Source organism: Pelophylax lessonae, assembly GCF_965119305.1.
Source record: "Pelophylax lessonae genome assembly, chromosome: 13".
Taxonomy (NCBI): domain Eukaryota; kingdom Metazoa; phylum Chordata; class Amphibia; order Anura; family Ranidae; genus Pelophylax; species Pelophylax lessonae.
In genome coordinates this window covers 62,123,562-62,142,660 of record NC_138780.1, presented here as the reverse complement: position 1 = coordinate 62,142,660, position 19,099 = coordinate 62,123,562, and the positions used below count along the sequence as shown (strand labels likewise).

General features: G+C 43.8%; 1 protein-coding gene across 8 annotated transcripts in view; it reads right to left on the bottom strand.

The window, feature by feature from the left end:
* The window catches only part of PACS2 (phosphofurin acidic cluster sorting protein 2), a 1,277,570-nt gene that overhangs the window by 529,483 nt on the left and 728,988 nt on the right, over window positions 1–19,099 (bottom strand). For all 8 annotated transcript variants that reach the window (XR_014224766.1, XM_082242585.1, XM_082242586.1 and 5 more), the window contains 2 exons: window positions 6,758–6,876; window positions 6,345–6,477 (listed from right to left, as the gene is read on the bottom strand). Coding sequence is in view for 7 of the 8 variants with exons in the window: in XM_082242585.1 (XP_082098711.1) it covers window positions 6,345–6,477; window positions 6,758–6,876 (252 nt within the window). In the remaining variant the exon portion in view is untranslated. The remainder of the gene's footprint in view (window positions 1–6,344; window positions 6,478–6,757; window positions 6,877–19,099) is intronic.

Genomic DNA, 19,099 nt, shown 5'->3' with positions numbered 1-19,099 from the left:
AGAGAGTACACCCCTCATATTTTTGTAAATATTTTATTATATCTTTTCATGTGACAACACTGAAGGAATGACACTTTTCTACAATGTAAAGTAGTGAGTGTACAGCTTGTATAACAGTGTAAAATTTGCTGTCCCCTCAAGAAAACTCCACACAGCCATTAATGTCTAAACCACTGGCAACAAAAGTGACTACAACCCTAAGTGAAAATGTCCAAATTGGGCCCAATTAGCCATTTTTCCTTCCCCGGTGTCATGTGACTCGTTAGTGTTACAAGGTCTCAGGTGTGACTGTGGACCAGATGTGTTAAATTTGGTGTTATCGCTCTCACTCTCTCATACTGGTCACTGGAAGTTCAACATGGCATCTCATAGCAAAGAACTCTGAAGATCTGAAAAAAGAAATATTGCTCTATATAAAGATGGCCTAGATCAGAAGAAGATTGCTAAGACCCTGAAACTGAGCTGCAGCACGGTGGCCAAGACCATAAAGCGATTGAACAGAACAGGTTCTACTCAGAACAGGCCTTGCCATGGTATACCAAAGAGGTTGAGTGCACGTGCTCAGTGTCATATCCAGAGGTTGTCTTTGGGAATTAGACGTGCGAGTGCTGCCAGCATTGCTGCAGAGGTTGAAGGGGTGGGGGGTCAGCCTGTCAGTGCTCAGACCATATGCCACACACTGCATCAGTTAGGTCTGCATGGCTGTCATCCCAGAAGTAAGCCTCTTCTAAAGATGATGCACAAGTAAGCCAACAAACAGTTTGCTGAAGAACACGGATTACTGAAACCATATCCTGTGGTCTGTTGAGACCAAAATAAACTTTTTAGTTCAGATGGTGTCAAGTGAGTGTGGCAGCAACCAGGTAAGGAGTACAAAGACAAGCGTGTCTAGCCTACAGTCAAGCATGATGGTGGGAATGTCATGGTCTGGGGCTGCATGAGTGCTGCCGGCATTGGGGAGCTACAGTTCATTGAGGGAATCATGAAACACAGCAAAAAAACTAGGGCAGAGCATATTGCACACATAATTAACGATGATGGGAGGATAGTTACAGAGGACACTGAAAAAAGCAACCGTGCTGAACGCTTTTTTCTCCTCAGTCTTTACACAGGAAAAGGAGGGGTACATTGAGCATGACTGTATGGTTAGTAGTAATACACAGGACTTGCCGCTATGGCTAACAGAGGGTGAAATCAGGGAAAGGCTGGATAAAATTAACACAAATAAATCACCAGGCCCAGATGGCGTACATCCGAGAGTACTCAAAGAACTAAATCTAAACTAAAGTAAGACTATATCTAGGCCACTGTTCCTGATCTTTGCTGACAATATTATGACAGGAAATGTACCAGGGGATTGGAGGAAAGCTAACGTGATACCGATATTCAAAAAAGGGCAGAGGCATGTCCTGGGAAATTATAGGCCTGTCAGTCTGACATCGATAGTATGTAAACTTCTGGAGGGGATGATAAGGGACTATATCGTAGAGTTTGCTAAAGACAACATCATCAGCAGTAATCAGCATGGGTTTACAAATGGGCGCTCTTGTCAAACCAATCTTTTAACATTCTACGAGAAGGTGAGCTGTGAGCTAGAAAGGGGGAGACCAGTGGATGTGGTGTACCTGGATTTCGCTAAGGCGTTTGATACAGTTCCCCACAAGCGCTTAATTTATAAAATAAGGTCTGCAGGCATCGACCGCAAGGTTTGCTCTTGGATACGGAACTGGCAAAAAGGGCGCGTCCAAAGAGTAGTAATAAATAGCGCATACTCAGACTGGTCTGAGGTGGTAAGTGGGGTCCCCCAAGGCTCAGTCCTGGGACCAACCTTGTTCAATTTATTCATAAACAGCATTGAGGATGGGATCAGTAGTTCTATATCAGTTTTTGCAGATGACACAAAATTGGGCAGGGCAATAACTGCACGACATGAAGCAGATATCCTACAGAATGACCTGGACAAAATAACAGAGTGGGCAACGACATGGCAAATTAGGTTTAATGTGGAGAAGTGTAAGGTTTTGCACTTGGGGACTAAAAACATAAAAGCACAATACATGTTGGGGGGGAACCCTTGGGGGAATCAAAAATGGAGAAAGATCTGGGAGTCTGGGTAGAGGATAGACTAAGCAATAGCATGCAATGCCAAGTGGCAGCTGCCAAAGCCGGCAGAATATTAGCATGCATAAAGAAAGGGATGTATTCCAGAGATAAAACTATAATCCTACCACTTTTAAAAACTCTGGTCCGACCGCATCTGGAGTATTCTGTCCAGTTCTGGTCGCCAGTCCTCAGGAGGAATGTGTTGGAGCTGGAGAGAGTCCAGATAAGGGCAACTAAACTAATTAGGGGATTGGAGGACCTTAATTATGAAGAGCGTCTGCAATCGCTTTATTTATTCTCCCTGGAGAAGAGACGCCTGAGAGGGGACATGATAGCAATTTATAAATACCTCAATGGTGATCTCAGCATAGAAAAAAAGCTATTCAGTCGAAAGAATTGCATAAGGACTCAAGGGCATACAATGCGATTAGAGGAGAAGCGTTTTAACCTCAGGCAACGCAGGGGTTTTTTTACTGTTAGGGCTACAGGATTGAGGAATTCTCTACCACAAGAGGTGGTTTCTGCGGGAAGTATGGTTGCTTTCAAACGACTCTTGGATGTACATCTCAAGAATCAGAACATTCAGGGGTATGAGAGATGATTACGGCCGCACACACCTGCACAGGTTGAACTGGATGGACTATTGTCTTTATTCAACCTCAACTACTATGTAACTATGAATGCCAACCCTGTACTGTGACATACTGAAGCAGAGCATGATCCCCTCCCTTCGGAGACTGGGCCGCAGGGCAGTATTCCAACATAACAACAACCCCAAACACAGCTCCAAGATGACCTTGGTAAAGAAGCTGTGGGTAAAGGTGATGGACTGGCCAAGCATGTCTCCAGACCTAAACCATATTGAGCAACTATGGGGCATCCTCAAACGGAAGATGGAGAAGCACAAGCTCCACAATCCACCAGCTCCGGTGGAGTGGAAGAGGACTCCAGTGGCAACCTGTGAAGCTCTGGTGAACTCCATGCCCAAGAGGGTTAAAGCAGTGATCAAAAATAATGGTGTCCACACAAAATATTGACACTTTGAGCCCATTTTGAACATTTTAACTTAGGGGTGTACTGACTTTTGTTGCCAGCGGTTTAGACATCAATAGCTGTGTGTTGAATTATTTTGAGGGGACAGAAAATTTACACTGTTATACAAGCTGTACACTCACTACTTTATATTGTAGAAAAGTGTAATTTCTTCAGTGTTGTCACATAAAAAGATATCATAAAATATTTACAAAAATGTGAGGGGTGTGTTCACTTTTGAGAGATACTGTACATCGTATTAACTCTCTTGCAGGTCATTGGAGAGAACTTTGAAATGGAATTAGATGTGTAGCTGCCCCAGCTGCCCAACAAACTACTAAGCACCATTTTAAGTTGCTGCAATTAAATTTTAGCAAAATAGACTAGCCCGCTGCATCATTTTTTAACTTTAATTTTCAGGGTGTCTTTGAATTCAGCCCTCTGTAGATTGATCATTTTCATTTCCATCAAATGATGTGGCATCCTTTTATTTCTAACACATTATCCAGTCCAAATTATTATAGATCTTAAGCATGATATTTTTCTCCATTGAGATCTGATGTGTTTTCAAAGTGTTCCTTTGATTTTTTTTTGAGCAGTGTATATTTTTTTTCACTTTTGTTTGGCAGAAATTTCTTCATTTACATTGATCGAAGAAAAAAAAATAAATAAAAAATATTGATTGACGTGAATGGAGGAATCTGTTCAGTCCATGGGCTGAACGAAAAAAAAGAACATTATATGTATGCCCAACATTAGAAGAGCGTGAATGCAGGGCAGTAGATTCTAGTGGTGGGCATACCACACATTTTTCTGGCAGAGGTCGCTTCATCCACATCGATCGATGTAAATGAAGGAATCCGATAGGTTCTCTTTTTTGTTCAGCCCACACACATGAAAAAAAAAAGAACACGACATACATGCTCAACAAGGACCAGCGACATACTGGTGGTTATAGCGGGATGATCTCTGCAGCTGCGGACATTATCCCAGTATTGTTTTTTCAGCCAGCAGTTGGCTTTCTTGTAAAAGCAATTATAGTGGCTAATTAGTCACTGGATTGCTTTTACAAGCAGTGGGAGGGGACATCCCCCCTATCTTGCCGCCTTCTACGGCTGTCTCGGGAAATCCCACCGGGGAACTCGAGAATGCAACCGGCAATTCTGTCTGCTGAATATAGAGCTGATCGGAGACTGGAATGGCTTCAATCATCTCTATTGTCTAAGAAACCGGAAGCTACGAGCATGTTATCACTTCGGCTTTGACGGATATAAACAGTGCCATTTTTAAGTTGAGAAAGCATCTGATCACACTTATCTTGTCTGAATAGATGCTTTAAGGGCAGGGAAGAAATCTAGAGTTTATTAGACCCCAGATTTATCAGAAAAAGTACCTGCCACTGCCTATTGCTATCACAAGGGATATTTACAGTGCAAAAAAAAAAAAAAAAAAGCAAAAAGCGAACGCACGCGCATCGGTCCCGTGTCAGTATGTAAACAGTGATTGAACAATGTATGTGAGGCATCAGATTGAGGGAAGTAATTCTAGCACAAGACCTCCTGTGTAAATCTAAAGTGGTAACCTGTAAAGGCTTTTAAAGCATCGTCTATGGATATTAAAATTTGCATAGTTTGTCTCTGTGCATGGGCTTGCGCAATTTTGGTATCTATTTACTCAGTGTACCATCTTTTATACTTTACCAAACAAGTGGGCTATTTATTGTGTTTTTGTGCATTAGAATTTTAAAAAATGTATTATAGCATGTACCTGCATTTCATCTATAAATTCTAAATTGCCCTATTTTCTATATATGCACAATATGTACTGTACACTGTAAGCCCCAAGCTCACACTATAATTCGAATGTGAACTGCACAGGAACTGCACTGCACTGCTGTGCAAATCAAAGGCATGAATTTTATATGGGCTCAAATCACACCGGATTGAACCAAGGTAGTGCAGGCATCTTATTTGGAGATGCATTGCAACTGGATCACATGGTCATTTTGTATCATGGTAAACCGCATTGTGTTTGCAATGCATTTGGGTTATCACTAAGTGTCACCCCATTGTACTGTCACCCGAAGTGGATCGCAAACACAGTGTGATTGCAATGGGGTGTGGGAAACTAGCACTGCGTTTCCCTCACAGCATATGTATGAACCTAGACTAAAGGACAATAGGAAGACTAGTATCCCCATTAAAAATAAGATCTAGTAAATGAGAAAAATGTTGTTTTATACAAAATATTAAAGGGGTATAAGGAGATAAGTGGCATGTGATAGATTTCAGTGGGAATAATCCAGCATCTTTGATAAAGTTACAGTTATCCGGGACTAGATACTGTACTGTTGTACAGTGCAAAATATTTTTATGATTTTCAACAAACCACTTTCTATAGCATCTTTAATATAACATACATAGTCATTGCACATATATTTATTATATATAAATTTCTGTCAAAATTATAAAATGTGCTCACATTAGATGTCTTCGCATGTTGATGAATAAAACTATATTAATATTTGTGTTAAAAGTTTTAAATGACATCAACTAATGTGCAAATCGTTTTTATTTTAAATATTCTTTTTTTGGTACCACGACATCTGCACATTGTCTTCAACTGTGGTATGGTTTTTATCAGGAGTTTTAACCTTTTCTTTTTTAGGAACATTACCTTAGGAATCTTTTACAGCAACCTGATTCTACTGCTGTATTAGAGAACAGCTAGGGCTTGAAAAATCTTAATTTAAAAAATGTAACGAATTAACAAAGAATGATTTCTCCATAAGGGAGAAGAGCTCTATCACCTTAGGAAACTAGCACAAAACATGGAGTGGTAAAGTGTTCTAGGGGTACACCCAGAAGGTATGTCCAGCAAAGCTTTGGCAGTGTCTAAAGATAGCAGCCCAGGGTCTATGAATATCCAAACTGTGTCTTGTACTGTGTGATTAAGGCTGGCCATACATTATCCTTTAGATGTAGCAAACAATATAACATGGTCAAATCTAAAAGTTTTCAATATGTATGCATTACATAGTTGAAGGCAATTCTAAAGGAACATGAACAAGAAAATTGTATAATGTATGGTCAGCCGAAGATAATATTTACCAAACAAGCTACTGATCTACTTGAACATCACTACCAGTCATGTTAGAATCAGAGAAGCAAACATGCAATAAACTGTATGAAAATTGATAATCATTCAACCTGGAGATGGTTCCTTGTATCGGGTGATCGCTCGTTATCCAAGCTATTTGCACGTTCGTTCTGCGGCCTGGAGGTCTGTCTTTCCTTTAAAGAAGTACTCCTACCACGACGACCTGTTTGCTTCCCTTCCAAACTGCAGCACAAAATCAACTTATTACATAAAGTATTTTTTACACTATGATATACATATCATATATACATACTGTATATATATATATATATACACACACACACATATATATATATATATATATATATATATATATATATATATATATATATATATATATATATATATATATATGTATTGAGATCAGTAAAGCAGTAGGCTAAAGATAGCAGTTGGCACATAATACATTGATAAAAATAGGTTATATGTCTGCGCATGTCTGTCAAAACTAGGAGATCTTTACCGAGTAGAGGGAATAATCAATGATTCAGTTTTGGTTATCTTTCCACTAGGTGGTAACCGCTCAATGAAAACATCCAATGTTGAAAGTTCTGTGTCCCGAGTCTCTTGTCTAGATATGTCCTTGAATAATAAAGAATAATAGCAGAAGCGTTAGTAATTACATAATTATATACATTGCTATCACAAACATAATTGTACATTCCATGCTAATACTACTAATGCATCAGTATTGAGAGTTAGGCCCCTTTCACACGGGTGCACCGCCCGATGGAGTCCGTTCTGCTCAGCAGGGGATCGATCCACCCATCCCCTCTGAGCAGGCGGATGACAGCTCCATTTCTGCTCTGTGTGCAGAGACGGAGCTGTCAGGTCATCACTGTCCTCTATAGGGAGATCGGACGTGAACAGACCACCTGTCCGTTCTCATCCGATCCTCTAGATAGATGGAAAATAAGGTTTCGTTCGGTCCGGATTTCACGGACAGGATCGGAATCAGATAGCAGCGGGTGTCAGCGGAGATGTCTCCGCTGACACCCGCTGCCCCATAAGGATGCATAGAGAATCCGATCAGGTTCGCATGAAAAACTGACAGGCGGATCGGATCGGTTCACTAGTGTGAAAGGGGCCTTAAAACCTAACAAAGACTGGAAGACTCCCAAAAACTATGAAATGCAAAAAAGAGAAAAAAAAAAAGCACAAAAAAACCTAAAGAGTTGGGTCTGTCTATACTGGCTACTTCCCCTTTTAGCCACGTAGTATGTAGCTTGCAAAATTCTACATTGCCTTAATAACGTCAGCACTTTTGGTCTTTGGACTCTAATAACTGCCATGGCTGACTGACAGCCATCAGCAGCTGCTTGTGGATATCTGGTCATCTCTATGGTGAACAAAATTGACATAACCAACTGTAAACATTGGGCATGCTACAGACACACTCAAGTACTGTGGGAGTGTATAGTACACCTAGATCCTCCTCCTCCCCTGCTAACCTTTTGTTCCATTTACTGACAATTTCCAGCTGTCCTGTGGTCAGCCAAAACTTTTATATTAACCACTTCCTGCCCAGACCAATTTTCAGCTTTCAGCACTCTCACACTTTGAATGACACATGCTACACTGTAACCAAACAAAATTTTTATAATTTTTTTCACACAAATAGAGCTTTCTTTTGGTGGTATTTGATCACAACTGGGTTTTTTTTTTTCATGATATATGCAAAAAAAGTGCAAAAATTGTGAAAAAAAAAAACACTTTTTTTCAATTATAAAATTTTGCAAAAAATTAATTTTTCTTCATACATTTGGGCCAAAATGTATACTGCTACATGTCTCTGGTAAAATCAACCCAAATTAGTGTATATTATTTAGTCTGTGTGAAAGTTATTGAGTCTAGAAGCTATGGTACCAATTACTGAAAATTGATCACACCAGATGTACTGACAGCCTATCTCCTTTCTTGAGGCCCTGAAATGTCAGGACAGTACAAATACCGCCCAAATGACCCCTTTTTATAAAGTAGACAGTCCAAGGTATTTAGTAAGAGGCATGGTGGGTTTTTTGAAGTTGTAATTTTTTCCCACAATTCTTGGGAAAATGAAGAAACATTTTTTTTTTCTTTTTTTTCCCCACAAAGTTGTCAATTTATAAGCTATTTCTAACACATAGCATGTACACAGCAAAAATTACACCCAAAAATACATTCTGCTACTCCTTCCGAGTATGGCGATACCACATGTGTGAGACTTTTACACAGCCTGGCCACAAAAAGATACTCCACGTCCAAGAAGCACCTTCAGGCGTTCTAGGAGCATAAATACACATAAAACTTTCTTACTACCTATCACACTTTTCAAGGCCCTAGAGCACCAATACAATGGAAAAGTCCACAAAATTACCCCATTTTGGAAAGAAAACACTCCAACGTATATTCTATGAGGCATTATGGGTCGTTTGAACATATCATTTTTTTCCACAGGTTTTTGGAAAATGTGGGAAAAAAATGAAAACTTTTTTTTTTTTACACAAAGTTGTCAATTTATAGGATATTCCTAACACATAGCATGTACACAGCAAAAATGACACCCCAAAATACATTCTGCCACTCCTCCTGAGTATGGCAATACCACATGTGTGAGACTTTTTCACAGCCTAGCCATATAGAGGGGGCCAACATCCAAGGAGCATCATCATGCATCCTAGCCACTTGCCTAGGCCTATTTTTGACATTTGGTGTTTACAAGCTAAAATCAGTTGTTTTGCTAGAAAACTGCTTAGAACCCCCAAACATTATATATATTTTTTTTTTAGCAGAGACCCTAGAGATTAAAATGGAGATTATTGCAATATTTTTTATCACACCGTATTTGCGCAGCGGTCTTCCAAACGAAATTTTTTTGGAAAAATTTCACTTTTTTTAATTAAAAAATAAGAAACCAGTAAAGTTAGCCCAATTTTTTTCCATAATGTGAAAGATAATGTTACGCCGAGTAAATAGATACCCAACACGTCATGTTTCAAAATTGCGCACGCTCACGGAATGGCGACAAACTTTGGTACTTAAAAATCCCCATAGGCGACAATTTAAAAATTTCTACAGGTTGCTATCTTTGAGTTACAGAGGAGGTCTAGGGCTCAAATTATTCCCCTTGCTCTAACGATCGCGGCGATACCTCACATGTGTGGTTTGAACACCGTTTACATATGTGGGCGGGGTTTCCGTATGCGTCGCTTCTGCGCGCGAGCTAACGGGGACAGGGTGCTTTAATTTCTTTTTTTTTTTACTATTTATTTTATTTATTATTTTTTATTTTTACACCGTTTAACAAAAAAAAAAAAAAAAAAGGATCATTTTTATTTCTATTACAAGAAATGTAAACATTACTTGTAATAGAAAAAGGCACGACAGGACCTCTTTTTTGTGAGATCTGGGGTCAAAAAGTCCTCAGATCTCACAAGTACACTAAAAGATAGAAAAAAAAAAAAATTATTATATAAAATGAAAAAAAAAAAAAAAAAGGACCTTTAAACCGGTTGCTAGGCAACAACATTTTCCGTAGCTCCGGTCCTCCAAGACCATAGAGTCAAGTGAGGGCAAGCTTGCCCTCACTCGACATCCTGTCTGTGAGGATCCGGGACCGGATCGTTTTCCCCGCTGTCGGCGGGTCCGGTAAGCGGGGAAAAGGACCGGACGCGGCGGGAGGGGGGGGGCACCTCTTCCGCCATCCCGGAAGGGTGATCCCACGGCGAATCCGCCGCTGGGACCACCCTTATCGGAAAGCCAACCGTCCACCGTTTAAAAAAATACCAGGGTTATGGCAGCTATCTGCTGCCATAACACCGGTATTTAGGTTTAAACGGAGGACGTATATAAACCTTTTTGGACTTAGACATGGTGGCTGTATGAAGGGCGACAGGTACTCGGGTACTTTGTTGGGCAGGTGACAGGTACTCTGGTACTGATGAGCAGGTGGCAGGTACTCGGGTACTCCGATAGGCAGGTGACAGGTACTCGGGTACTCTGATGGGCAGGTGACAGGCAGATGATAGGTACTGATGAGTAGTACTGATACTGATAGGTGATACTGATACGTGATAGGTACTGATGAGTACTGATGAGTAGTGATGGGTACTGATGAGCAGGCGGCAAGTACTCGGGTACTTCAGGCGTCAGGTACTCTGATGAGCAGGTGGAAGGTACTCGGGTGCTCTGATGGGTAGGTGACAGGTACTCAGGTACTCTGATGACGGGTACTCCATTGACAGGTACTCAAAGTACCCGAGTATCCGTCATCAGAGTACCCGAGTATCTTTCATCAGAGTACCTGCGTACCTGTCATCAGAGTACCCGAGTACCTGTCATCAGAGTACCCAAGTACCTGTTATCAGAGTACCCGGGTACCTGTCATCAGAGTACCCGAGTACCTGTCATCAGAGTACCCAAGTACCCATCATCAGAGTACCCGAGTACCCGTCATCAGAGTACCCGAGTACCTGTCATCAGAGTACCTGCGTACCTGTCATCAGAGTACCCGAGTACCTGTCATCAGAGTACCCGAGTACCTGTCATCAGAGTACCCGAGTACCTGTCATCAGAGTACCCGAGTACCTGTCATCAGAGTACCTGATGGGCTGGTGACAGGTACTCGGGTACTTTGATGGGCTAGTGACAGGTGCTCTTTATTGGGGGGGGCAATCAGTGTGTTTGGGGTGCACTGTACTTGGTAACTAGCTGTTACCACACTCTCTTCCTCACACAGGATCAGTGTGTGAGGAGGAGAACACGGTGACAGCTAGTTACCGTGTTCTCTGTTGACATTTGTGACCGGCTGTGATTGGACACAGCCGGTCACGTGGTAAAGAGCCAATTTCATTGGCTCTTTACCTAGATCGGGGATCGACTCTGTCCGAGGGACGAGCCTCGTCCCCGATCGCTGCTCTGCGCGCCCCCGGGGGCGTGCATTGCAGAGAGAACGAGCGGCTCGTGCTGGAGCCGCTCATGTGATCGGCTGTGATTGACACAGCCGATCACATGGTAAACAGCCAATTTCTATTGGCTGTTTACCTTGATCAGGGATGGGCTATGTCCGAGGGACTCTTCTGTAAACTGAACAGCATCTGTGGTGTCTGTTTGGCAAAACAAACCTGGAAGCTTATTGGTTTCTCTGCACTAGAGTTTGTACTCTCCAGTTTTAGGTAATCAACCCCTATGGGCTTCATGCTGCCACTTTCAGCTGAGGAAATTGGCAAAGAAAGTGGCTAGGGCAGCCCATACAACCCCTTCCACTCGCAGCAATCCTCATTTTTGTTTTAGTAAGCAGTCAGAGGGAAACACTAGGACAGAGAGGAAGGTGTCCAGTGTTCTGCACTGTATAGGAAAAGAATTTCACAGGAAAGTAAAAAATCCATGTTTCCCATATCGTTCAGCTGTGGCTTCAATTAATCAAGATTACATTGCAAAATGAGTCGGCGCTAATGGGAGAAAATCTCAGAGGGGCTCAAGCTGAGCTACCCAATAATATACGTTCAGTGGGAACTCCTACTTAAATGTTCTAAAATAGCTGTTCCAATATAAATCCAACTTCCATTCAAGGATAAAGCCACACTATTAAAATATCACAGAAGAAATGCCGGATAACCGCATCAAGCAATTAAAATCGCAGGTTCAAACAATTGCTGTATGAGCTAATTCAAGTAATCGAACATTTACAGTTGTCTAAAAAGTATAAATCAATGTATGACTAATGCCCCGTACACACGTGCAGATTATCTGAAGACTTTTGTCTTCAGATTTACCTTTTCTATGTAGTGCAAGGGCCTGCCGGATTGCATACAAATTGAAAGTGTTTAGGTTTGACCTCATATTATATGGTTTTGGTAAGTCTGCAGATAAAAGTCTTCAGATAATCTGCACGTGTGTACGGGGCATAATGTGATAACTAATCATTCTGAATAAACTTATATAAATACGTGGTGCTAATAAATATCCATCAATGCATGATACTCATAAATATCCTTAATATATAAATACAAAATGTGAGAAATGCACAATCCTTAAAAGTGAAATCAATATATAAATAAATAAATAGATAGATAAATATTTCTTATACAATAATTATATTGTATTTATATATTAAGGATATTTATGAGTATCACGCATTGATGGATATTTATATATAAAAGTTTATTCAGAATGATTAGTTATCACATTATTCATATATTGATTTATACTTTTTAGACAACTGTGAATGTTCGATTACTTGAATTAGCTCATACAGCAATTGTGTTAATTGTTTTAATCGCTTGATGCGGTTATCCGGCATTTCTTCTGTGATATTTTAATAGTTCGGCTTTATCCTTGAATGGAAGTTGGATTTATATTGGAGCAGCTATTTTAGAACATTTATATTGAAGACAGACACATAATTTGTTTTAGGATTTGGATTGACTTTTTAGGATTCGGATTTTACACGTATTTCGTTACAGTCTAACTGATCTTCTTATATCTTTTATCATTGTTTGAGTAGTAGTTTTATACATTTTTCCTTTAATTTATTGGAACATATTGCATGGTGATTTCCAATATATCCTACCGTAGGAGTTCCCACTGAACGTATATTATTGGGTAGCTCAGCTTGAGCCCCTCTGAGATTTTCTCCCATTAGCGCTGACTCCTTTTGCAATGTAATATTGATATTGGTATTTACTGAAATACTAGAGTTGGCTGCATGTGGGATAGGATTTGATCCTAATCTCATAGCCGTATAAGTTTTGTTATCAGCTGCAACACATTATAGGATTTCCTCCTATTTGGATACCCAAGTGACAGCGCACATATCACCCCCCATCCTTATCCAATTAATCAAGACCCTGCGACATTCTCAAGCAATACAACTGAGAGGTAGGCAAAATATCATACAATGCTGACAGGCCCAAAACAAGGGAATCATGTTACCAACTTATAAAGCGTCTTGAAGCACCTTACGGCCGAAGCTGGCATCAACAGAGCTCTGAACATCCACCTAGTAAAACTTCACAAATGTGTGAACAGGGGACTAAGTGTGAGCCTTGCAATTCTGAGAAAAAGATGCCTGGTACCGGAAAGCTGAAGAGGTACCGACTGAATGAGCAGAGTAAGCCTTAACAGAAAAAGGGGGAAACCTATTCTTCAAAGCCTCTGTGATAACTTGCCTAAAAAATCAACCTAGTAATAGTGGAATGAGATGCATGACACCCTTTCCAAGAGCCCGCAGTCAGGCCAAACAGAGAACTCGAGCTAACAGTGGCTGAGGAATAGACTTAAACTGCTTGTACTACATCTTAACAGTGTAGAGAGATCTCTTTGGAACTAAGTAAAGAGTGGGCAGGACAATGAACTGATTAAGGTGAAAGTGAGAGACCACCTTAAAGTGAAAAGAGGCCCGAGGCTTCAAAACCACATTGATCTTTAAGAAGAACAAGAAAGGGTTCTTTCCAAGATAAAATATTTGAAAAAGTCACCACGCAAGCCAAACAAATAAAAATAAACCACAAGTAAGCCACCAAATGCTGTTAAAATGGTTCTTCACCCTAGAGACAAAAATAAAATGAAAGCCAGAGGCTACAAAATACTCTAGCTGCTGACTTTTAATAACCGAATACTTACCTGTCCAGAGATGCAGTACTGTCTTCACCTGAGCTGGATTTTCGCTGGTTGTCAGCAGGGCCATCTTTTCCAATTGGCATGCTCGTCAGTTGCCCGGGGGCCCCACTTGCTGGGGGGCCCCACACACAGGGCGGCAATTACACTGCCCCCCCAGGCCAGATTAGTTTGCCTGGTGGTCTAGGGCCCCCCCCCCATTGTCCGCCGGGCCCCCCCCCCGTTGTCGGCCGGTGGCTCTGAGTCTCCACTGCTCACTGGTTGCCTGGTTGCTAGGAAGGCCAGCCGATTGGCATCTAGCAACCAGTGACATTCTGAGAGCAGACTGCACAGCGGAGGAGGAGCCTCCTCGTCGGCTCGTCCTCCTCTCCTCTCCGCGCCTAGAAGAATGGCTCCACCCACCTCCTTCCTTCATGTGCTGTGCAGCCATTGTGAAAGGTAATCAGACTGCTGCAGGCAGGCTGCTTGATTTCTTTTTTCTCACTCTCTCTCTAATGTCTCCATCGACTGTCTGTGCCATCCTTTTCCTGCCCTATATATTCTGTGTGTGTGTGTGCCATCCTCTGTGTGCCATCCTCTGTGTGTCATCCTCTGTGTGCCATGTTCATCCTCTGTGTGTGCGCCATCCTCTGTGTGCCATGCTCATTCTGTGTGTGTGTGCCATCCTGTGTGTGCCATGTTCATCCTCTGTGTGTGTGTCATCCTCTGCGTGCCATCCTTTTCCTGCACGATATATCCTCTGTGTGTGTGCCATCCTCTGTGTGCCATTATCTGTGTGTGTGCCATCCTCTGTGCCATGTTCATCTGTGTATGTGCCATCCTCTGTGTGCCACCCTCTGTGTGCCATCCTATATCTGTCCTGTACATCCTCTGTGCCATCCTTTACCTGCTATGTACATCCTCTGTCTGTGCCATCCTATACCTGCCATGTACATCCTCTGTGTGCCATCCTCTGTGTGCTATCCTATATCAGTCCTGTACATCCTTATATTGTCCCAACGTTGTGATAATGTTTAAACACTGATTTTGTTGGAGGTACCAATGAATATCGCCTTATTGATAATTTGCATTTTTATTCTCGTGGGTGATTGTGTAGGCGGGGCCCCAGTGCACTGCATAGCCCGGGGGCCTATAAGGCTCTTAAGATGGCACTGGCTGTCGGGTCCCTGCACCGGCATGTTTCGAGTCCTGGACCCAGCTGTGGCTGTTCGTGGCTTCACAGCCAGCTTCCACACTGCACATTCACCTGCTGCGCTGCGCTTTGTGAATGGTCCCACAGCCTTCTGGGACCTGTGTTGTCTCCCAGAAGGTTGTGAGGGAGGGGGGTCAAACTTCTGCTTGAATCGCTGTGGAAATCCAAGCGGAATTTGGAGCGGGTACCTGTCAGAACCAGGTGCCCACTCCCTGCCTCTAAAAGAAAAAAAATAAGTGCCAAAACTTAAAAAGGAAGGGGTGAGGAGGCAGACAAGCAGAACTTCTCTTTTTGGATGAAGTTCCACTTTAATCATCCACAGCAACAAGGAGAATTGTAAAAATGTGCAGCACTAAAAAAAATTTTCAAAGTGCAAATGAATGAATGAATGCATGCAATGAAACTAAAATTCAATCTCAGCCCACCGAATGCATACATATATACAGTATCTCACAAAAGTGAGTACACCCCTCACATTTTTGTAAATATTTTATTATATCTTTTTATGTGACAACACTGAAGAAATGACACTTTGCTACAATGTAAAATAGTGAGTGTACAGCTTGTAAAACAAGGTAAATGTGCCTCTCCCCTCAACATAACTCAACACACAGCCATTAATGTCTAAACCGCTGGAAACAAAAGTGAGTACACCCCTAAGTGCAAATGTCCAAACTGGGTCCAAAGTGTAAATATTTTGTGTGGCCATTATTTTCCAGCACTGTCTTAACCCTTTTGATGAGGTTACCTCTTCAATGCTTTATCCAGCGAAACTTCGGATTGCTGAAAACGATGAAAACGGAATTTTTGTAAAATCTTACCTGTAAAATTCCTTTCTCTGAGTCCTCCGACAGTCGCCGCCTCTTCATATTCGTCACAATGGGGTAATTGACTTCCGCTTCATAGGAGTAGCTAGGCAACAGAATATGTCAATATTAAAGCTTTTAACATATCCCACCCCAGGGGGTGGTCCCCTCAGGCAATTACCTCCCTGCTTCCTGAATTCCTCTCCAGTTTCAGTAGAATAGCAGTAGAGAATACCAAGAAAACCCCAAAAGAGGGGCGGGGGCGGCGACTGTCGGAGGACTCAGAGAAAGGAATTTTACAGGTAAGATTTTACAAAAATTCAGTTTTCTCTTACGTCCTCCGACAGTCGCCGCCTCTTCATATTCGTCACAATGGGGACGTCCCAAAGCAGTGTAAACATGAGGGGTGGGAAACGTAACCGCGCCTAAGGCAACGCAGCCTCCCATCAGAGAAAGGAACCTTACCAAAGGAAGGAAACCAGCTGGGCAGCATGAAAAAAACTTGCTCAACAGGAGCAACAACCCAGGAAAAAAACAAAACCTAGGGATAAAAACATATCCCAAACAACCAGGGGTCCAAAGAAACAAGGGACCCTATGAACTGCCGCACTAAGAACCTTGCGGCCAAAGTAAGCATCTGCCGATGCCTGAACATCCACTAGTAGAAACTCGAGAAGGTGTGAACGGACGACCAAGTCGCCGCCTTAAACACCTGGGCCACAGAAGCCCGATGATGACAGGCCCAAGACGTACTCAGACCTGGGAGAATGCGCCTTCACAGGCATGGAAGGAACTTTCCCCTTCAGAGCACAGGCCCGTTCAATGGTCTGTCTGATCCATTCGGCGATGGTGGAAGCCGACGCCGCCAATCCCTGCCGAGGACCTTCTGACAGAACAAACAAAAAAACATCTGCCTTGCGAGATGATCCAGTCGACATTAGGTAGGCCCTAAGCGCCCGAACAACATCCAAGAAATGCAAATCCACCTCCTTCGGATGCTTAGGCTTCGCACAGAGCGAAGGCAAGACAATTCCCTCATTGAGGCGAAATTCCGAAATCCTCTTCGGAAGGAAGGAAGGGTTAGGTCGCAAGACCACCTTATCCAAGTGAATGACCAAATACGGAGACCTGCAGGACAGAGCAGCCAGCTCCGACACCCTGCGAGCCGAAGTGATCGCCACCAAAAAAGGCAACCCTTTTTGGACAACAGGGACAACGAGCTCTCCCTGATCTTACCAAAAAGAGCACGTAGTAACATGGACAGAACAAGGTTCAAGTCCCAAGGAGACAGATGTTCCCTCCCATGAGGAACCAGATGTCGCACCCCTTGAACAAAAGTGCCAACCAAGGAGCAAGATGCCCCAGGACGCTGAAAAAACACGGCCAGCGCAGAAATCTGACCCTTGACCGTAGCCAGCGCCAAACGCTGGTCAACACCCGTGTGAAGGAAAGCCACACCCAGACACCGAGTATGCGCGAGAGGAACACCCCCTGGACTCACACCAGGCAAAATAGACCTTCCAAGTACGGTAATAAACCTACCCCGAGGAAGACTTCCTCGCGTTGAACAAAGCGTGAATGACCTCAGGGGAGAGACCCCTATCTTTCAGGACCTTGGTTTCAACATCCAGGCCGTCAAAACCAGCGACAGCAAGGAAGGACGGAATATCGGTCCTTGAGACAGAAGATCCTCTCGAAGAGGTAGACGCCACGGAGCGCCGACCACCAGATTTGCGAGGTCCGCGTACCAGGACCGGCGAGGCCAGTCCGGCGCCACAAGAATCACCGTGTGCGGTTCCGAGTTCAACCTGCGAAGGAACCTGGCCAGCAGTTGAATCGGCGAAAATACATACATCAGTCGGTACTGATGCCACGGAGCTACCAACGCGCCTGACGCGTCTGCCCAAGGATCGCGCGTCCTTGCCACGAACCTTTCCACCTTGTAGTTCAGACGAGACGCGAACAGGTCCACCACCGGAAGACCCCACTTCGCGCACAACATCTGGAACACCTCCGGATGAAGGGACCATTCTCCCTGGTCCAGGGACTGGCGACTCAGATAATCCGCCTGCCAGTTCTCCACCCCCGGTATGTGAACCGCCGTGATCGCCGGGACGTGCGTCTCGGCCCAAGACAGAATGTCGGCTACTTCCCGAGCCGCTCGAGGACCCCTGGTGCCCCCTCGGTGGTTGATGCAGGCCACCGCCGTGGCATTGTCCATTGACACCCGAACCGGACGGCCCTGCAGCCTGTCCGTCCAACGTCGCAGGCAGAGATGTATCGCCCGGAATTCCAGAACGAGGATCGGAAAAGAGGATTCCTCCTCCGACCAAGTCCCCTGGGCAGACAAAACGCCCAGCACACCACCCCAGCCCGACCGGCTGGCATCCGCAGTGACGACCGTCCATGAGACAGGACGAAAAGACTTGCCCCCCGACACCGCCGGGGACTGGAGCCACCACAGAAGAACCCTTCTGGTGTGATGACTCAACGAAATCTGGAGATCCAGAGACCGTGGTCGCCCGTCCCACCTGGCCAGGATCTCCGCCTGGAGACCCCGCGTGGGAAAACTGGGCGAACGGAATCGCCTCGAAAGCCGAAACCATCATCCCAGACAACGCATGCATGTCCGAAGTGACGAGCACGGAACGTCCCTGAGGGACCTGACTTCTGCCTGAAGAGTCCTGAGTTTGTCGTCCGGTAGGAAGACCCTCGCCTGGACCGAGTCCAGAATCATTCCCAGGTAGGGAAGACGAATCGACGGACACAGCGTCGATTTCGGAAACTTCATCGTCCAACCGAACACTTGCAGAGGTCGCATCGTGACGGACAGGTCCTTCACCAGACCCTGATTGGTCGCAGACCGAACCAGAATGTCGTCCAGATATCCGAGGACAGAGATGCCTTGGGCTCTCAACAAGGCCAGAACCGGTGCAAGCACCTTGGTGAACACCCGCGGGGCCGAAGCGAGACCAAAGGGTAGCACCACAATTGGTTTGGAATAGAACCCCCGAAATCTTTCCCGATGAGGCACCGGAATCACCACTCCCTGAGCACGCAGATCTCGCACTGCCAGGTGTAGATTCCGCAACCGCTCCGGAGACAGTTGAAGATTTGAGGGAAAAAATCTGCTCGCCGGCCGAGAGAGAAATTCGATCATGTAGTCAGATCGAACGATTTCCAGAACCCACCTGTCCCGAACGTGGGCCAG